Source organism: Oryzias latipes, chromosome 13 (assembly GCF_002234675.1).
Source record: "Oryzias latipes chromosome 13, ASM223467v1".
NCBI classification, from domain to species: domain Eukaryota; kingdom Metazoa; phylum Chordata; class Actinopteri; order Beloniformes; family Adrianichthyidae; genus Oryzias; species Oryzias latipes.
Window position 1 is genome coordinate 28,353,796 of NC_019871.2, and position 18,566 is coordinate 28,372,361.

The window sequence follows — 18,566 nt, forward strand, 5'->3', positions numbered from 1 at the left end:
TCTACATGTTTAAAAATTATATTAAAAAATTCTTTGTAATAATTGTTTTTTGTAAAAGTCCTGCAACTATGATATATATATATATATATATATATATATATATATATATATATATATATATATATATATATATATATATATATATATATATATATATATATATATATATGATAAATTATATGAAAGCTACCTCACCGTCGGGGCAGGCTTCCCAAGCGGGCTTGTCTCCTCTAGCGATAAAACTCACTGGATAAAACTCGTTGAGGAATACCACATGTTTTCATTTATTTTGTTAATCGTTCAACTTCTGAACCGGATATCCTGTATGTGCGGTACAAACAAAAATATCCTCCCTTCTTGTTTCTATAATGTCTTTAAACAATCAATCTTTGCTTTAAATAAAAAAAACATATTCATTAAAATGTAATGTATTGTATCTAAAATAAAATGTATTTTAGTTTAGATATGATTTGCTAATATTTGAAAACACTGAAAAAACATTCCACGACTGTAGCGTAACAAAGGTTCCGCCTGTGGACGGAAGATAAAAGTGGGGAACAAATACAAACAGGTATTCATTTTTTCTTATTATTTTCTCTATTATCGCGTTTATTTGTGCAAAATAACCAATCTCTTTTTAATAAACTTGGTTTATTTTCATGAAACACAAGATACGTCACGACCGAAAGCCAGCTCGACCTTAAATGTACAGTTTTGTTTTAGGACGGAGGCTTATCCTTCCTTGTCTTTCATGGAATCACTCAACACCTTCGAGTCCGAGATGGAGACAGACGGCCAGGGAAGCTATGCGCTGTTTCCAGCTTTGGAAAGCATTGCGAGCCTGTCTGGAGCTGCGGAAACCCTCGAGAGGTTGTTAATAAGCAAAACAAAGCAGCCTTTTTTAATTCAAGCACGTCTTCTGTTAAAGAAGATGAAGAAAACCGGAAAAGCTGAGGCATATGTTTACCTGCAAGCGTTGTTCTTTTTTTAATGTTTACATTGACGCTGGATCATGTAACCTTTTCTTTTCTTCTGTTTTTAGTGAACCCGCGAATGAAATAGCCGAGAAACCAAACCTCACTTGGCTTGATGCTGCTCAGGTATTAAGCCTGCGTTTTAATTTGAAAATCCTTTATTGTTTCTTTTAGGTTGTTTTACTGGTTTCCTGTCTTTTCTTCCACGCAGATCGTCCTGGAGGAAGCTGGACGCCCCATGCACATAAAAGAAATCAAACAGAGAATCATCGACAGGGGGCTCGTTCAATCCAAGTACGTCAATCATTTTGTGTTATATTGATTGACAGTTGGTTCAAATAAAAACACTAAAACGTTTTCTTTACAGTGCAAAATCAAGCCTGGAAGCTGTGATGTATCGTGAGGTTAGGAAATGCATTATTAGTGTGCTTTTTGTATTTAGGTCACACAGTTTTACCTTTTGTTCATCATTTAAAAAGACAGTAGATCTGAGACTGCGCTATAAGTATATGTGTCCTCTGATGCCTTCAAGACACACATTTTGAAAAAGAAAACAAAGTTTTTTTCTGCTTGATGCATTCAACTTTCATTTCAGACTCAAAAAGGCAGCAGGAGGTTTAAGAGGATTGAAAACAGGAACGGAGTCTTTGCCTTACTGGTGAGTTTTCTGAGGCAGTGCTGCTCTTTGATGCTACGTTGGTAATTCACCTTTATGTGTTTTGTTTTTGAAATCCCAAAGACTGATGAAGAGCGGCAGCAGGCTCTGCAGGCCTTCACTTCCCAAGCTTTCCTGGGATCGCCGCAGACGAGTGCCACGTCCAGCTCGGGCTCTGGTGCCTCCGTGGCGGCCTATCCGGCGCTCTCCGCGTCTTCTGAGCACAGACCCAAGATGAAGAGAGGTCTGCGGAAAACCCAGAGCGAGAAGTACAGGCTCAAGTACTTGAGGCTACGCAAAGCTGCGCGGGCCATGATATTTGTAAGAGCACAGCTGCAATAAAAACTGCCATTAAAAAGACCAAAAATTCCAAAAGTTGCTGTTTTTTTTAAATCCTCAGGAAAACGCAGCTCTCTGCGATGAAGTCGCTCACATTGAGGAGAAGTTCCTGAGAGCAAAGGAGGAGCGCAAGTACAGGAAGTCCCTAAAACTTCTCTATTCTGTGTATTTTAAACACCTTCCCCAACAATCTTCTTCTGTGTCAGGTTCTTGTTGAAGACGCTGCTCCAGTACCAGTCTGTGCCAGAGGGGGACATCCTCCCAACACCCACCTCCAGCTCGCTTCCACCGGCGCCGTCCGTGGCGTTGTCCTCCGGTGCTTCTGGGCCTTCAGGTCTGACCACGACCCACAGCTTCATGTCGTCTGCGTCGACCGGAGAAGAAGCGCTGCTCAAGAAACCCAAAAAGGAAAGAAAGGAGCGAGGAAGAGAAAACGGAAGAGAGGAAGGTGGTTGATTGAAGCACGGGCCTTTTGTGCGGCGTGGTGTAGACGGGTCGTCTGAGACGGTTCTGAAACGGCGTTTTTCAGGTCCAAGAAAAATGTCAAAGAAGAGGAAGCTGGCAGATGGGTCGCGGCGGCTGGTGCAGACCATTCCTCTGGATTCGTCAGGTCGCCCCGTCTTTCCCATCGTCCTCGGGGGTTTAACGGTGTACAGTCTGGGAGAGGTAACCATTTCAGAGGTTCTTGGTCTTTTTGTTCAAAGTCAAATGGTCAAACTCCCGAACGCCTTCCAGATCATCACAGACAGAGCCTTGTTCCACGATGAGTGTGCCATCTACCCCGTGGGCTTCTGCAGCACTCGCATCTATGCCAGCATGAAGAACCCCGAGCAGCAGTGTCTCTACACCTGCCAGATCAAGGACGGGGGGGCGGGTCCTCAGGTAGACGCAGTCTTGTTGCCTCTAGGAGACTTCTCTAAAGTTTAGACAATGTTTGTAACACGAGATGAAATAAGTGTCATTGAAGATTCTTCATCCCCATCTTTAGTTTGAGATTGTGCCTGAAGAAGATCCGCAGAACGCCATCGTGGCGTCCTCCGCTCTGATGTGCCATTCCAATTTACTCAAAGCCGTTGCATCTAACAGGTAAAATGACATCTGTGGGAACCTCGGGGTTCTCTGAGCACTGAGCCACCGTAGAAGCCAAAGTCTTCCAGTCCTTTAGAAAAGTGTTTTACAACCAGTGTGCTGCGGGAGATGGTCAGGTGTGCCGTGGGAAAATTACCCTCATTAAATGATCTAAAAAAAAACATTTCCCATCTCCAGGAAATCAGCTCTTTGTTCATCCAAACAGGGCCAGATAAAACACTGAGTAGTTAGGAATATGAACGACCATAAAATACTTTTTTCTTTGTGTTTATTTGATTCTATTAAAGACATTTTGATAAGAATGACGGTACCGCGATTTAGCCACAGTTTCAGCTGCTTGTGGAAAAGTCTTTAACTGTCTCCACCAATCATTCTTGGAGGCTTAATCACATGTCATCAGTCTGACCAATCAGAAGTGGTTAAAGTCTTCACTTCCTTGTTCAGATTCTGCTCATAAAGTCTCTCAGTTCCAACAAAAATACCAGCTAAAGCTCGTCTTTAGCGGTGTAGCTTTCCCCAGAATCTGGTGTCAGACGTGGAACAAGTGAACAAAACAATGAAGCTCAGAGAAACGATCTGCTGCAGTTTTGGTACTACATCTCCCATGAGGCATTGGGTTAAGGTGACAGCGTCTCAGCGTACAATGAGTCTTTCTTGTTAAACGTCTTGAAACCAAAACGAACACACATCAAACAGTTTTTAAATCTTTTAACTTAACTTTTATTACATCTTTTAGCAAAAACAGCTGCAGCTTCCAGCTTTTTCTGCCACAATCATCACAAAAATGCATGTGAGATTGTGGAAGGGCTGTAGATCAATACAGACTATGAGTTTCTCCTTTTTTTTTAATTTTTGGATGCTTTTTCAAGGTTGAACTGTGCCGTGGCTCAAAAGAGGTGTAAAAACACTGGTGTAGGGTCCTCCTCAGACGGTGGATGGGATCCCCGGCCATCGTCACAACCGGCTCACAGAGAGCAGTTTGATCAACCTAACAATCTCTTTGTGAGATTTGAAGAGTGTCCTTACAAACTGAAGAAAAGAAGAAATGCAAATCTGAAATAAATGACACAATGCGCTCATGCTTCCTCTGTGTTTCATTCCCTTTATTGTCTTAATTAGTGTTTTGTTCCATAAATGCCTTTTAAAATGAGCCCATAGTGCAGTTTGACTAAAAACAAGTCAAATTACGGCTTGATGAGAGGTGGCCTATGACCTTTAACCTGACCTTAAGCAACATCTATGGAATTTGTTTCAAGGTTTTTTCCAGCTACAACCTGATATGTTCAACGCCTTCACTGTATTTAAAGTACAAGACATTGGATCTGCAGCCAAACCATTTCCGTATTTCTCACCAGAATTCTCTTTCTCGTAGCTCCAAGCCTGTTGCTCCAGTCGTCCCATCGGGGGCAGACTTCTTTGGCTTCTCTCATCCCACCATCCAGAACCTCATCCAGAGTTGTCCTGGAGCTCGCAAATGCAACACGTAAATGCAGCTTAGGCAGTAACTATCGATTTTCCACCCAAAAAAAACATTGTGTATGCTTTTTTTCTCAAATTTTCTTTCAAAGTAAATTAGTGATTTTCCAATAGACTAGCTTGTACATGAATTGCTTCTGTTTGTTTTCTATTTTCCATTTTTGCTTGTGGGATAAAACGTCCTTTTTTTGTGCATCTAACAGAACAACTGATGTGTGTAAATGATGTGAAACTACCGTTTCACTCGCTACGTAACTTTCTGTAACTGTTTGCTTCGACTCGATTCTCTCAGCTACAGGTGGATTCGTTTTGATGTGTGTCGTCCCGGCGACGGCCAGGTGCCTCACAGCCTGTCGGAGGACGACGCCTCCGTCAACTTTGAAGCTTTCCTCAGACATCAGAGCTTTGATGTGAACATCAAGACAGAGCTCACCTCGGGTGACTTTCACCTTCTTTGAAAGACTTACTCCAATGAAAATGGTGTTTCTAACGTTGCATTTTTCTCAAGAAAATTAGGATTAAGACTCTTATTTCTAAGTATCTCTTCATTGAAATTGTTGTGAATCGTCAATGAATTGCCAGTGACCCGCTGCTCTGCAGAAACTGTTCTAGAAAACGACAGGATTTTTGATTTGAGCTCATTATAATGCTTTGAAAATGGATGGAAAGACGATTTTGAAAACAGAGAACTTTGTCTTAGACTCCTCCAGGTTTTCTGGAGAATAGCTGACTATCAAGATCAACTTTGGTTTTCTGTCTTTTCTTAGGCCAGACATCCCAGTCTCCGGGTTTTTCCCATCAGCGCCAGCTCACCTCGCCCAGCATGAAGCCTTCAGCCTCTTATTTCAGCTCCTGAGGGTCACAGCAGCCACACATTCCAGCGTCTCTTCCTGTCAACCCAATATTAAAACGGGTTGTTTGAGAAACGCCACTCATTTTGTAACTGGATTGTAGAAAAATTTACGTTTATTGCCATGATTATAACTGAACTTCAGTATGTAAATAATAAAATACCCTCCTGGAAGAAAAATGATTCAAGTTGACTTTTGTCTAATCCTTTTAACTCTTTTGAAGAGAAAGTAACAATTTGAACTTTTTTCCAATCAGTTGAAAGTCCTCTGTATTAATCCTCATGCTATCCTAGACACTTTACCATTGGGAGTTGGGTCATCTAGACCCACTAGACAGTGCGCTGAACCTTTTTTCTTCAATGATTTGTGATCTTCACTGGTGTCCATGGATTACATGAAATCTTTCCACCTTTATCCACCTTTGTCATGGTAGGAAGAACACGTCAATGTAAGGGTGGGGGGGGGGTCATCTAAGATAGCACAAGGGTTAAATATTAAACTATTCTTCTGTTGGGTTTTGAAAAAAAAAAAAAAAGTGTTGTCCAGCGGTCAAACTCTGATCAGAAGATTGCAGGTTCGATTCCCGCCATGTGTCAAAGTGGCAAGACGCTGATCCCCACATTGCCTCTGGTGGCTTTAGGTTAGAATAGAAAATCTTTATGTAGCACTTTATCCAGACAGAATCAAAAAATGCTTTATAAAAGAAGCATCAAATCCAAACACAGACAATAAAATACAATAATAAAATCAACTAAAAGCTCTTTGGAATGAAAACGTCTTTACCTGAGATTTAAAACAGTCAATCTGAAGCAGCCACAATGGGAGGGCGTTCCAAAGACCAGGAGCAAGTCCTCTAAAGCGGGTTTTTGGAACGCTTCAAAGATTTTGCTTGGAAGACCTCGAGGATCGGGCCGAAGAGAATGGGGTTAAAAGGTCAGAGATGTACGCCGGAGCCTGACCATGCAATGCTCTAGAAACTAAAAGTAACATTTTAAAATCAATTGGAAACTTGACGAGTAACCAATGTCACCATTTCTGGTTCCTGTTAAAAGCCTTGCTGCTGAGTTTAGCTGAAGACAGTTTAGTGTTAAAACAGGTAAAAAGAGTTGCAGTAATCTAAACCAGAAGAAATAACAGCGTTCCCAGGTCAGATTAAGAAAAAATACTTTTTAAATTTGCCACGTTCCTCAGATGATAAAAACAGTTTATCCGTTTTGAGTTACCTTCCAGGGACAAGGATTTGTCAAACACCCCTAGATTTCTGAGGCTTGACTGGACAGAAGAGCTCAGAGACCTGAGGTGTTGTCTGATAGAAGAGATTTTATGTTGTGTTCTCCAAATTTTAGAGTAATGTCATGTTTTAATGCTCGTTAAGCAATTGAACAAATGTTGTGGTTTCTAAGTACTATTTTGCGGGGAAGAACAGTAGAACTGGATATCGTCCGCATAGAAATGATATGAAATGTGGCAGAATTGATTATCTGTTTCCAAAGAGAAATCATATAAAATGACTAAAATAGGGCCAAGGACAGAACCCTGGGGAACGCCACAAGTTATTTCTTTCAATAGCAGAGTATCAGGAATATACAGCCACATTGAAAGCTCTTCCACTAAGATAAGAAATAAACCGATGTAAAACTGACCCAGAGAGACCGTGGTCATTGCGAGGATGTCATGATCTACAGAGTCAAAAGCAGATTTCCAGTGTAAAAGCAGGAGGACAGTATAATGACCAGAGTCAGCTGCAATAAGCACATCATTAGAAACTCTTAGGACAGCTGTCTCAGTGGAAGGGTTCTTCTTAAAGCCAGATTGAAAAGAATCGGATAGATTATGTTCTTCCAGGTACATATTTAGTTGGACCGCGACCACTTTCTCCAAGACTTTAGAAATAAAAAGCTTCAAGATTGTTCTAAGGTTTTTTTGGATCTGATAGGTCTAAATTCGGCTTTTTAAGCAGAGGATTTATTAAACCACTGCCGAAACATTGGTTGGCAGTGGAGCCACCGTCAGTGTGAATGGGACTGACACTAAAGCACCGTGGGCCTTTGAGTTGGTAGAAAAGTGCTATACAAGTATACGCCTTCTACCGATTGTTGAACCAATTTACAAGATAAAATGTGTGGTTCAACTTTGAAAATATTCCTATGTTTATTTACAAAAATAGCATCACAGATTGTAAACATAAAACAAATAATGAATCCCAAATATCAATAATTTGTTCACATTGATTCAGTTTGATGGAAAGCAAACCCTGCACCGGTAATCAACGCTAAAGCTTAGAATAGATTTACTACTTTTGTTTTCCAGATGTTTCTCTTTCCTGCCTCATATTTCTGGACGATAAAAGGAGGTGCGGGTAAAACCCCGTTGGCGGTGTAGACGGGACAGGCTTTCACGCCACAGGGCCAGTCCTTCCAAGCATAACGAAGGGCCGCCACCTCAGACGGCTGACATGACGAGGCGTTTAGCCGCACGGCGGACGCACTCCAGGCAACGACAGCAGCCGGAACCCAGCGGGACGAGGAACCGCCCGGAGCCGTGACCACAGAACAGCAGACCTGTATTCAAAAAAGAAGAAGAAATGATGGCAGGAACAAACAAAGGACTTTTAATCCATGACTGTTGAAAAAAAGGATCTTCTTAAAAATGTTGCCACAATAAGTGACCGCTTTCTGTCCATGCTGCCACCCTTACCTCAAAGACATCTTTGGACGGTCTCACAGAGACTAACTGGTCATAGTTTATCTCAACAAATGTTTCAGAGGCCCATATCAGTTGAGGAAAAGGTCCACGAAAGAGCAGGTCTGGTTCTCCATAGGCCACCGCTCTGGCACCCAGAGTCAGCCTGTAGGCCACATCCTGTTTGTCCCTGGGATGGATCCTGACAAGAAAAACAAAAATGACTTCAACTTTTAAAAGGATGTTGCAGCAGCAGCTCCCACCGTCCAAAAATATGCTTCATAGAAGAATTGGTTCCTCTAAATTGTCCATAGGTGTGAACGTGAGTGTGCATGTGTGTCCTCCGCCCACGAGGGGCCGGGATAGGCTCCAGCAGCCCCGTGACCCCGAAAGGGATAAAACGGGTTTAGAAGATGAATGAATGAATGATATCCAGGTTATCTTGTAGAGGATACAAAGAACTGATCATCTTCTGCACTAACAATTAGATACAGTTTCACTGTTGAACTAATTTGTCACATTTATAAACTTCTTATTTAGGAGTTGTACCGATTTAGCCAATTTGAATGAAATAAGTCACTAAGCAATGAGATCTCACAGATTTTAAATGAACACTTTATAGGAAAAGTTGCAGGGAAAAAAGATTCAATCATTTTAAAAGTGTAATTTTTAAGAAGATGGTTTACTAAACTCAGTTTTTCCATTCTGGGGGGGGGGTGACGTTCTCACAAAGAAATAAAACTCTCTGTGCCCTTCTTCATGTCCCTGTGGGAAAACATGGCAGTGGAGGAGAAATGAAAGGAAGCTAAAACTGAACTTGTTCAGAAAGAATTTCTTTTTTTTTTAATGACGCAATAGTAGAAAGTTGGACTCCAAAACAACCTACACATGTACAAATATGGACGACAAAATGACAGACACAAACATGACACCGCATACATCTGGAGAACAGGAAGGACGTGAGTTCTGCTGTCACTCACAGTTGATGTTCCGTGTTCCTCACAAAACACTCTGGACTTCAGTTGCAACCACAAAGAATTGTGGGATTTCTTAAAAAGAGTGGCATTCTATTCTAATAAGCCCCAGAACTCCTTTCTTTTCTAATTTTTTGTAAGTTGAATTTATTTTGCTCTTTCTAAAGAAGACCAGTTACTTCCAGCTCAAAATGTTTGCTTTAAAAAAAAAATCAGTATGTTGAAGAACAATCCACAAGCAATGTCTGATCTTCAACAGTTTATGTTTTTGAATAAATTAAACATTTTTTTTGAACGTTTAAAGCCATTTCAAGCATTGAAACACAGACCCATCAACCCTAAAACAAATACAGTGATCCCTTGCTATAACACGGTTTACTTTTCACGGTTTCGCTACTTCACGGATTTGCATCGTGCATTGTGTTCTGCATTCTGATTGGCCAAAAAGTCACTCCGCTTCTTCTCTACCTGTGCGTCAATAACGTTGCAATTTAATATGTACATGTATGTAAAATAGCTTGCCATATTTACATTACGACATTGCATTTTCGAGTTTCTCTAAAACCCATAGAAAAAAGAGCAACAACAACTGTCAATCACTATGTTCTTCTCCTGAACAAACACAGCTGCACCGCGGGCTTCAAAAGAAGAAAACACTGCAGAGCGGAGTCAGGATGCAGCGGCTCAGACTGAAGAGCAGTGAAATACACCTGAGTCACTATTTGTCCCACTGTACTTTGTATTTTTTTCATAATCATTTGAAATGTTTCCCGTTTAATCCAATTACTCGAGTTGCGGTGGGCGGGGCTAATCTCCCCAATTTGAAGCCTTCTGTTCACATTGATGATTAAAATTATTATTTGACAGTACAGTACAGAAGTTATTTGTTGAAAAAACGTTTCTAAGGTACTTTTATTTGTGAAACAAATGTTTGAGCCTGTAAATTGGTTTGTTCTTTCTTTTCAATGTATAATAGAGTATTTAATTGTTTATTAATTGTAAAACAAAATAGAGGTTTCTACTTCACGGATTTTGCCTATCACGGGTTATTTTAGGAACGTAACCCCCGCGAAAAACAAGGGTTTACAGTACTCCAAAAACCACTAACATACCGGGTCTTCTAAGGAAGCAGTCTTTTTTCATACTTAGGCCCATTCCTTCTGACTTTGGTGGTAAGAATTCTCATCTTTGCTGCACAAATTCCATGATTCCAGTAACTACGACTCAACATCTGGTCTCTGTGGAGCCAATGAGCTCAATCAAGGGCTTAAAAACAAAACAAAAAAAGGTCAAGCGTGCCGTGCAGGGGCCCAAAGTTAAAAACAAAAACACTGCCGCAAGGAACTATGGGAAGTTTAATCATTTCCCCAAACCCTGGCTGAAGTAAACTGTCAAAAGGAACAGATTACAAAAGCTGACAAAGCATTAGGAAGTAGCTAACCCATAGTGGAAATGTTATGTTTTAAAAATAAAAGCATGGACACTGTTCCCTAATTCATCACAAGGGAGGTGAGTTCTATAAATAACCAGTAATTGGTGACACCTGCAAAATAGAATCACAGATGTTTTAAGACTATGACCCCCCCCCCCCCCCCCCCCCCCTCCACTACACACTTTAAACAATGGTCTCAGAAAAGAACGAGTTCACACTTTTGTCTCTTGTTCAGTTCAAACCTTCATAGAAAAATAAGTCCAGTATTATGGGACGAAGACAGAGAACTGATCCCCATCAAAGGTTTTCTAAACATGTAAGGGGCTGGACACGTTCAGCACAGGGGACACGGGACCGGAGCTTGATTGACAAGGTCTACAGCCAATCAGGAGGCAGAGCACCGTATGCTGTTTAAAAAAGCATTTGAAACCATAAGGTGAATGGCGGCATAGTGAGGGAAGTCTGTAAGTTTGCCATGTTAACATTACAGTTTGAGTAAACCCAGCTGATGAGACAAACTCATGTTATATCATTTTTGTAAAATTTCACAGCTAATAAACTGAGTTTTACTGGTATTTAGTTCATCTAGAATTCAGACGACTGTAATCGGCTGAATCGCGTGTCCTTACGTGCCGTAGGGCGACGCCTCATCTGGCAAATCAAGAGTCACAGCCATGAAGGTTTTCTTCATCGGGTAGTTCGGAACGAAGCCCACGTCTGCGGTTTGGTGCCAGCGGATGTCAGGAAAGCCGTCGTCTGTGGCGCCTTTGTTGTTTGTGCACAGCTGCACTTACAGAAATCACGTCCATCATGTGTAAAACAGATACAAAGGCAGTCCGCTTCTAAACAGACATATTTTCAAGAAATATGACCTTACTTGAACAAACCCAAAGGGGAAGTCATCTGCAGTCTGTCCCCCTGAGCCGCTGTGAAACGCCATCCTCCAGTCATCGATCATAGCGGGGAAGGAGCAGTTGTACTTGTTCTTATTGTAGTCTGCATTTGCTTCACCTGCAAGTATGAAAAGTGACAGTCTGTACCCGAGTTTCCTGAACAGAACTCTGCTGAGCTCTAGATTACATTTACCTTGATACCAGATGGCTCCATAAATGGTCATGGTCCGAAATGGGTGGATCATTGCGTTCCACAGGACAGAGCTTTTCTCCTTAGTACTGGGATCATGCAAAAGCAACATTGCAACTCTCAAAACGCAACTCAGACTGCAACGTTGTGGCATTCCTGACCTGTTCTCAGTTTGCTGCAGTCCACACTGCTTCAAGGCTCTCGGTGATGACCAGGCTTCCACTGATGTGCCTCCCCAGCAGGATTCCACCAGCCCGATGGGGTACTTCAACTTCTCAAACATGTAGCGTCCGAAGAGCCAGCACACAGCGGAAAACTCGGACAAAATCCCTGCAGGTGAATGCGGCAGAGTCAACCAAGCAGTAAGGGTTAATGGCATACGAAGTGTGCATTATCACTTTTTAACGCACGCCGTGGAAGCCTGAACTGTCCGACGCTACCTTCCGCGAAGAGCGTTAAAAAGTAATAACGCTTATACCATGGTCACTAACAAAAGAAATAAATAGTAACCAGTTTTTAGTCCTCAATTCTTGTTTTTTTCTGATTTGGATCGCTTTTCTCCCAAAAAGTGGACTATTTGTTACGTGCTGCCGGGCTTTGTCATGGTAACGTGACAAGGCCCTGCAGCACGTAACAAATAGTCTGCGTTGCACCGCACCACCGCTGCAGTCAAGATTCAGCTATATAAAGCGATATATATATATATATGCTGATCGTCCCGATGGGTTGAATAAAGTATCAGTTCAGAAAGAAAGTTCACCTTTAACCGCTTACCGTTTTTGTCCAGATGATGAAGCTAAAGGTTGTTTTAAAGAACCCGGCGCTGTGGTATATCAATTTTTAATGCACACCCAGAAGCCAATCAGAATTGAGTATTCACCCGGACCATGGTATAAGAATAAATAAAAAATAGACTAAAATAAAATCATTTCTGCAGCGAATGGGGCTATTTTAAAGTGAAGAACTGTTTAATTAAACATTTTAAATGTTTCTAAGGAATAAAGGAAAAGTGTCTCCTCCTACTTGCAGAAGGCACAGACCAGGGCAGCTCCACTTGGATTAAATCAATCAGCTCTGTTTCGCTGGAGTTCAACGCTGCCATAAATGTCCTCACATGAGGATATTTAGCAGAAAGTGCCAGCTCCTCTGACGCATTAAAAACCTTTAAGAGGGGAGGAAAGAATCATCACTGATAAACAAAATGAGGATAAACATTAGAATTTCAAGAAGCAAATGGACTTTAGTGAATTCTTTAAGGTAAATACAGCATGATTCTTATATTACTTAAGACCTGTGTTCTTGTAGCATTTTTCTGACAATGGAGGACATGTGTAAAGAAATTAAAAGAGCCCATTTTATGTAAAATAAACTTTTTGATCTTTTAAGTGTGTCCTCACTACAAACAGCCTCAAAGTGGTATTTTTGATCCATTCATGCCCAGTATTCCTCTATAATCTGCTCTCTGAAAACCAGCCCCTCCCAATCCATGACGAAGAGCGAGTTCTCACATTGTGACATCACAAAATGAGGAACCGCCCCCGTTTACTTTAGCTAAAAACACCATAATTATAATTAAAAGACTTCTGGGAACACTTTTACATTAGGTCCAAAGATGATCAACGTGACTTTAAAGAGGAGACTAAGAGTCGGTCTCAAAGTACCTGAGATGTTTTGAAGTACATGTTGCTCTGGCCTCCACACAGCCAGATGTCTCCAAAGAGCACATCAGTCAGAACAGCTGTGCTGGACGGAGTGCTTGCAGTCACATTGTAGGGACCGCCAGCGTCAACGGGATCCAGTAGGACTCGCCAAATACCTGTGAAGAGGCAGCGAATTGATTTCCAGACACCTTTTCTTCATCTACGTTTTAAAAGCTTGTCTTACAATAATAATACTACAAACTAACACAAGATGTTTTTTCCCTTTAAATGACATTTGTTACCCTCAAGAACTCAAAGTGTTTCAGGACAGAAAGGGCCCTATAGTGCAATGCAGGATCACATTATTTACAACTATGGAAGATCCTTTTATGTTTCTATGGTTACGACCTAAAGAGGTGGTTAAAATCCCCTTTGGCTGGGCTCCCATGTGCTGCCATGCTGCAGTAAAAGACTAATCACTGAGAAAAATCCCTTTATTTATCTCTTCCTACACTAGCTGCTTCAAGCAAATACAAACTCTTTAAAGTTATCTCTTTGCAAGCTATAAAAGCATAATAATATAAATAAAAGTATCGTGTGAAGTCTATTTAATTCATTATATTTAGTGCTGCTTCAGGCAGAAGAAAACTAAAGATCATAACACCTAAAAACCTACAAAAATAGCCAGACAAATTAAATACTTGGGCATAAAAACCAAAAATTGTGATTTTTTTCCCACTCAGATCCTCTCTTGAACTTCAGTAATGTGTTCCCAGTGAACTTTTGATTAGGATTATGCAGTTTTGGGGGAAAATTTAAAATAAAGAAATAATTATACATTTTTTATGACAGTTGTTGCAGAGTAAGCCTGCCCTCATCTCCCATCATCTCTCCGTTTACACTCCCTCTCCTGCTAGCTTACAGCTCTTCACAACCCCAGCCGAACATTTGCAGTGCAACAAAAACGCGAGGCACGTCAGAGCTTTCCAGTTGGACAGGTTGGATCCGGATTCCAGCTCAGACAAGGAAAACAAAGCCGTCTGTGGATCCGTTTGACTGCAAGTAGATCCATCAGAATGGAGCGGATTGTAGATTTCACAGAAGAGTTTTCAAACAGCCTTTTTTCGTCTGCTCCTGATTCACAAAGATTTGCCAAAAGAAACACTCAAAAATGCTATTTTAAGCTTAGTTTTCTGTCCTGCAACAGAAAAGGCCACAAGAACATGATGTTAAAAAAAAAAACAACACTTCATTTTGGGCCGGTCTTAACACGGAAATACACAGCATGTGTCATTCTGTACAGCTTTTCCTGTGATGGTTCTTCTGATCAGACACATTCAACAACCAATTTAGAAAGATAGAAGTGAACTTTTAAGGAAAAATTTTAGGATGACAACACACTTTTTAAAAATTTTAAATAAATGAATAAAAATGAGCCAAACTGGTCCAAAACGTAAAAACAAATTCATAGTCATGACGATACAAGTTCTTCTTTCTCTTATAGAAGAAAAAACAAGACATGAGATAGAAACAGGAAATAGGATGGGAGTCACGTGGTGTACAGTGTTGCCAGATTGGGCGGGTTTCCGCCCAATTGGGCTTCTTTTGGTTATGTTGGGCGGGTAAAATTGGCATTGGGCGGGTCTATAAAATTTGGGCTGCTTTTCAAAATATTTAGCGGTTTTATTGTCATTATTATTATTTTTCTTATTATTTAAAATATTAAGTAAAAGTATACTAATTAATATATAGCCTAAAAAAAGCATTGTGAATATATGAAACATTACAGTAATCCCCCTGTTTAGTTCTCCCTTCCCCCCCCCCCGTGAATAACAAAAATCAGCGAATAATTGACGCTGTTTTAAAACTCCCAGAGCCTCTGCAGAGTCAGAACCCTATTCTGCCGTTTGGGTTCATTTCCAAAAGATGGAGATGCTGCAGGGCTTTTATTGGCTTTTATTAACCTTGTCAGAATGGTTACAGCTCGAACAAAAATAGCGCAGCCTGCTTATACACTCAGCCGGAGGAGAACGTTCAGCCAACGCGCACCCAGGTAGGCCCCGCCCCCTCTAATCCACCAGTCACCAGCCCACCGCTGATTGACATACTCTGTGGTCCAGCAACTGGCAGTGGCAGAAAGAGGGGGGCGCCATCTAGAGTACACGATACGAGAAACCTATAACTGGATTTTCTGTACTTATTTTATAAAAAAAAATATTATAACAGACTTATTATATAATAATTTATTATTATTGCGTCATTTTTTATTAGGCTACGGCTATACTTTTACGTTCAACATTAGGTTTTTGCTAGGTTGAGATTTGGGCTTGTTTTTATTGAGGTGGGCGGGTTTTACGATGAGTTTGGGCTGGAAACTGTCGCTCAGATCTGGCAACACTGGTGGTGTACCTTGAGTCGCTGAGGTGCACGCGCGTTTCTGTTTGACTGGACCGGACAGGAAGACGGTGACCGTTGCCCCAGCAGGAGCGTATCCCCACAGCACGGCTCTCTGCGGGGCTTTCTGTAGCACCATGTCGTCTCCATAGTAGGAGGCAAAGCGCAGGTTGCCGTCTGTCCAAAGACATTTTCATTCTTTCCTCGGTCGGATTTTTATCCAACACCGAAGGAAAAGCCTCGTTAAACTAGCTTAAAAAAAGTCACGCGGCATGATATTTGGACGAACTCACCGCAGCCGCGCAGAGCAGCGAGGAGGAGAACAACGGCAGTGAACGGAGCCATGACGCCGCTCAAATAGTCGTTTATCACAGCAGCTGTTCGTCCACACAAAGGATTAGGAGCAGCACCTTGAACAGGATCATTAGCAGCTTGAAAACATTTGCCTTTCGAACGGGTTTATGGTATCGTCGCGTGACGTCATGGGAGGTGCGCCCCACCTTCAAAATAAAAGCACGTTTTTTTTACCAAACGCATTCTAGTGGTGAAATCAGCGTTCAATAGGATGTTTAACTGGTCTTAGCAGGTATAAGGATTTGAAATTAAATAAATATTTAATGTTCTTATGTGTTCGTTTCAAAATGGGCACATTTGAAAATAAACAATTGCTCAAACAGGTTACTTTTGTTGATGTTCCTTGTTTCTCTTCCACTACTATCACTACGACTGTGGAGGCAGAGCAGTGATCAAAAGGCTGTAGGTTTGGTCCCTGCCTGTCGACACGAGTGAATAGTAATATGAATAAGAACTAGAGGTGTGATGATTAATTGAATCAACCAGATTGATTTTTTTGAGGCGCGTTGTTAAGCGATATCGACCTATACCATTATAAAAATCGTTTAAAAAAAACGATTGTAATGGAAACTAGCAAATATCATTTGGATTGAGGCACTGTGGGTTTATTTTACTATAATGTAAAGATGAACAAGTGCCATCACTTGGAACTTGATGAAACTAACGTGAATGGATTTTCCATTTATTCTTGTTCACTTGTTTGTACACAGGTTTTATTAATACTTGATTATCTTACAAGAAAAACAAGGAATGTGCTGAACTTCACCTGCACTGTTCAGTTCCAGGTATTTCTCTCTGAGTCACACTGGTTGAAGTTTTGGCTAAAGATGACCTGGATCCACTTCAGATCAGTGAATCGGATCGTCCAAAGTGAACCAATTTCAACTCTGAATCGTATCCTCAATCATAATTTATGATGTAAATCGAATGATCCACCTCATCCCCATCCTTCTTCACATGACCTACCTTCATATCATAAAATAAAAGTTAATCTTTGTAGTTTCCCAAACTCTGCATGTCTTCCTTGTTCTTAAAAATGGGCATCAGTAATCTTTTCTGTTACGTAGACATCCTCTAACATCCCCTAACATCCAGTTAAAAGCTTTACTGCCACTTCCATACCTTCACAGTTCACAGGTATGCTGCTTTCCCCTTCTCGTCCTCCTCAAAGCCTTCCTCTCTTCATCCTCACTGACCACTGCTACCTTCTGCTCCCTGACAGCTTTAGCTCTTCTGCTCTGTGCTGTCGATCATCATGTTATTTTCTGTCTGACAAACCAATAAAGATTGGTCATGTGGGAAAGTGTTAAAACAAGCGACACCTGAAAAGAGATGGAATGTAAATCACTATCATACAGATTAGCCAATAAAGGTTGACATTGTGACCCTGCAGAATGTGACGTGTCCTTGAGAAAACGAAACAGGAAGTCAGTTGCTGTGTTGTTTTTGTTGTATTCATATTTTACAGTTTAAAAAAAAAAACATTAGCTGTGGCTAATATGTGTATAAAATAATGACTGATAGAGAAACTCGTGCCAGAAACATGTAGCAGCTGTTCTTTTGCTGCCCTCCACTGGTTATTTTACAAATTCCACCTCAATCTACACTGTTTTTGCTCCTGCTTTGTTTGTATAAGTGGCTTAAAACAAGAAACTTGTGAATTTTGGATTCCCCTTCATTTGCTTCTCACATTACTTCTAAACCACTGTGGGCTACATTTCTAACAGAATAGAGCTAAATCAATCATTGTTTTAGATGAAAATGAAGCCAGAATTTCCAAAGTTCACCGTAGTATCGTCACTTGTGTATTCTTTGCACGGATCAGCACGAATGCTGGGTTCTTATTTCAGCTGCAAACACGAATCCTATGCATTTGGATTGATGTTAGGAAGCTGCTTCAATACTGTGACAGAGCTGATATCATATGAAGTATATTCTTATAATAAAGAAATATTCTTACTGGCAACAACCAGTATATATTTTTTCTTTTTCTTTGTTACTATTTATCTCTAAGACTCAGAGGCCTCTTCTTTTTATGAGCAGACTGTCGTGATCCCACCTTGTTTAGAACTTTGGATTCTTTTTTAAGCGGTAACCATGTGACACTTTTAAAACTGATGTCACTTTCCACATTTTTATTTACCCCCCCCCCCCCCCCCCCACTATGTCTCATCAGTCTGCAGCGGAGCAAAATCAGCCTTTCACGTTGGCACACGCCAGATGCCAAATGAGCCAACAAAAGTTTATCTTCAAAAAGGTTTTTTTTATGCAATTATTTTGTGTCGCGTGTAATCAAGTCCAGCGGATGAAAGAATCAGGCAGAAAAAAACAGTTTCCAGAATTTAATGTATAATCAAATATCTGGCACAGAAGGCAGTTGTCCAAAGTGAGCTCCATGGATAAGTGACAACACGGCAGTGAGAGAGTGAATGAATGAACAGGCTTTTCTACTGCTTATGGGGATAGAAGAAATGGCTGCAAGCAGGTGTGTGGGAGGAGTGGCTTGTTGAGGCAGACCTGGGGCCTGTTTCAGAAAGGAGGTTCAACCAACTCTGAGGTTAAACTTGACCTCTGAGTTGGTCAATCGAGAGATTAACAACTCTGAGTTTTCTGTTTCAGAGAA

At 41.0% G+C, this 18,566-nt stretch overlaps 2 protein-coding genes across 6 annotated transcripts; one reads left to right on the plus strand and one right to left on the minus strand.

The window, feature by feature from the left end:
• The first annotated feature begins 492 nt into the window (after positions 1–492).
• tbrg1 (transforming growth factor beta regulator 1) lies at positions 493–5,566 on the plus strand. 5 transcript variants are annotated; one of them, XM_011482946.3, is made up of 15 exons: positions 493–571; positions 724–870; positions 1,043–1,100; positions 1,186–1,268; positions 1,342–1,378; positions 1,570–1,632; positions 1,714–1,950; positions 2,030–2,100; positions 2,175–2,416; positions 2,498–2,634; positions 2,704–2,850; positions 2,957–3,054; positions 4,430–4,540; positions 4,826–4,971; positions 5,301–5,566. In XM_011482946.3, the coding sequence occupies exons 2-15, from the start codon at positions 752–754 to the stop codon at positions 5,387–5,389; spliced, it is 1,638 nt and encodes a 545-aa protein (XP_011481248.1). In that variant the 5' UTR covers positions 493–571; positions 724–751; the 3' UTR covers positions 5,390–5,566. The 5 variants fall into 5 exon arrangements, with proteins under 5 accessions (XP_011481248.1, XP_020564138.1, XP_023817507.1 ...); XM_020708479.2 differs by having other exon boundaries at positions 526–571; positions 713–870; XM_023961739.1 differs by having other exon boundaries at positions 564–870.
• A 496-nt stretch (positions 5,567–6,062) lies between these two features.
• Positions 6,063–16,092, minus strand: siae (sialic acid acetylesterase). Its single transcript, XM_011482947.3, has 10 exons — positions 15,883–16,092; positions 15,605–15,766; positions 13,217–13,371; positions 12,579–12,717; positions 11,717–11,885; positions 11,559–11,644; positions 11,350–11,483; positions 11,102–11,256; positions 8,082–8,268; positions 6,063–7,945 (listed from the first exon to the last, which is right to left on the minus strand). The coding sequence occupies exons 1-10, from the start codon at positions 15,932–15,934 to the stop codon at positions 7,664–7,666; spliced, it is 1,521 nt and encodes a 506-aa protein (XP_011481249.2). The 5' UTR covers positions 15,935–16,092; the 3' UTR covers positions 6,063–7,663.
• Positions 16,093–18,566: the final 2,474 nt, after the last annotated feature.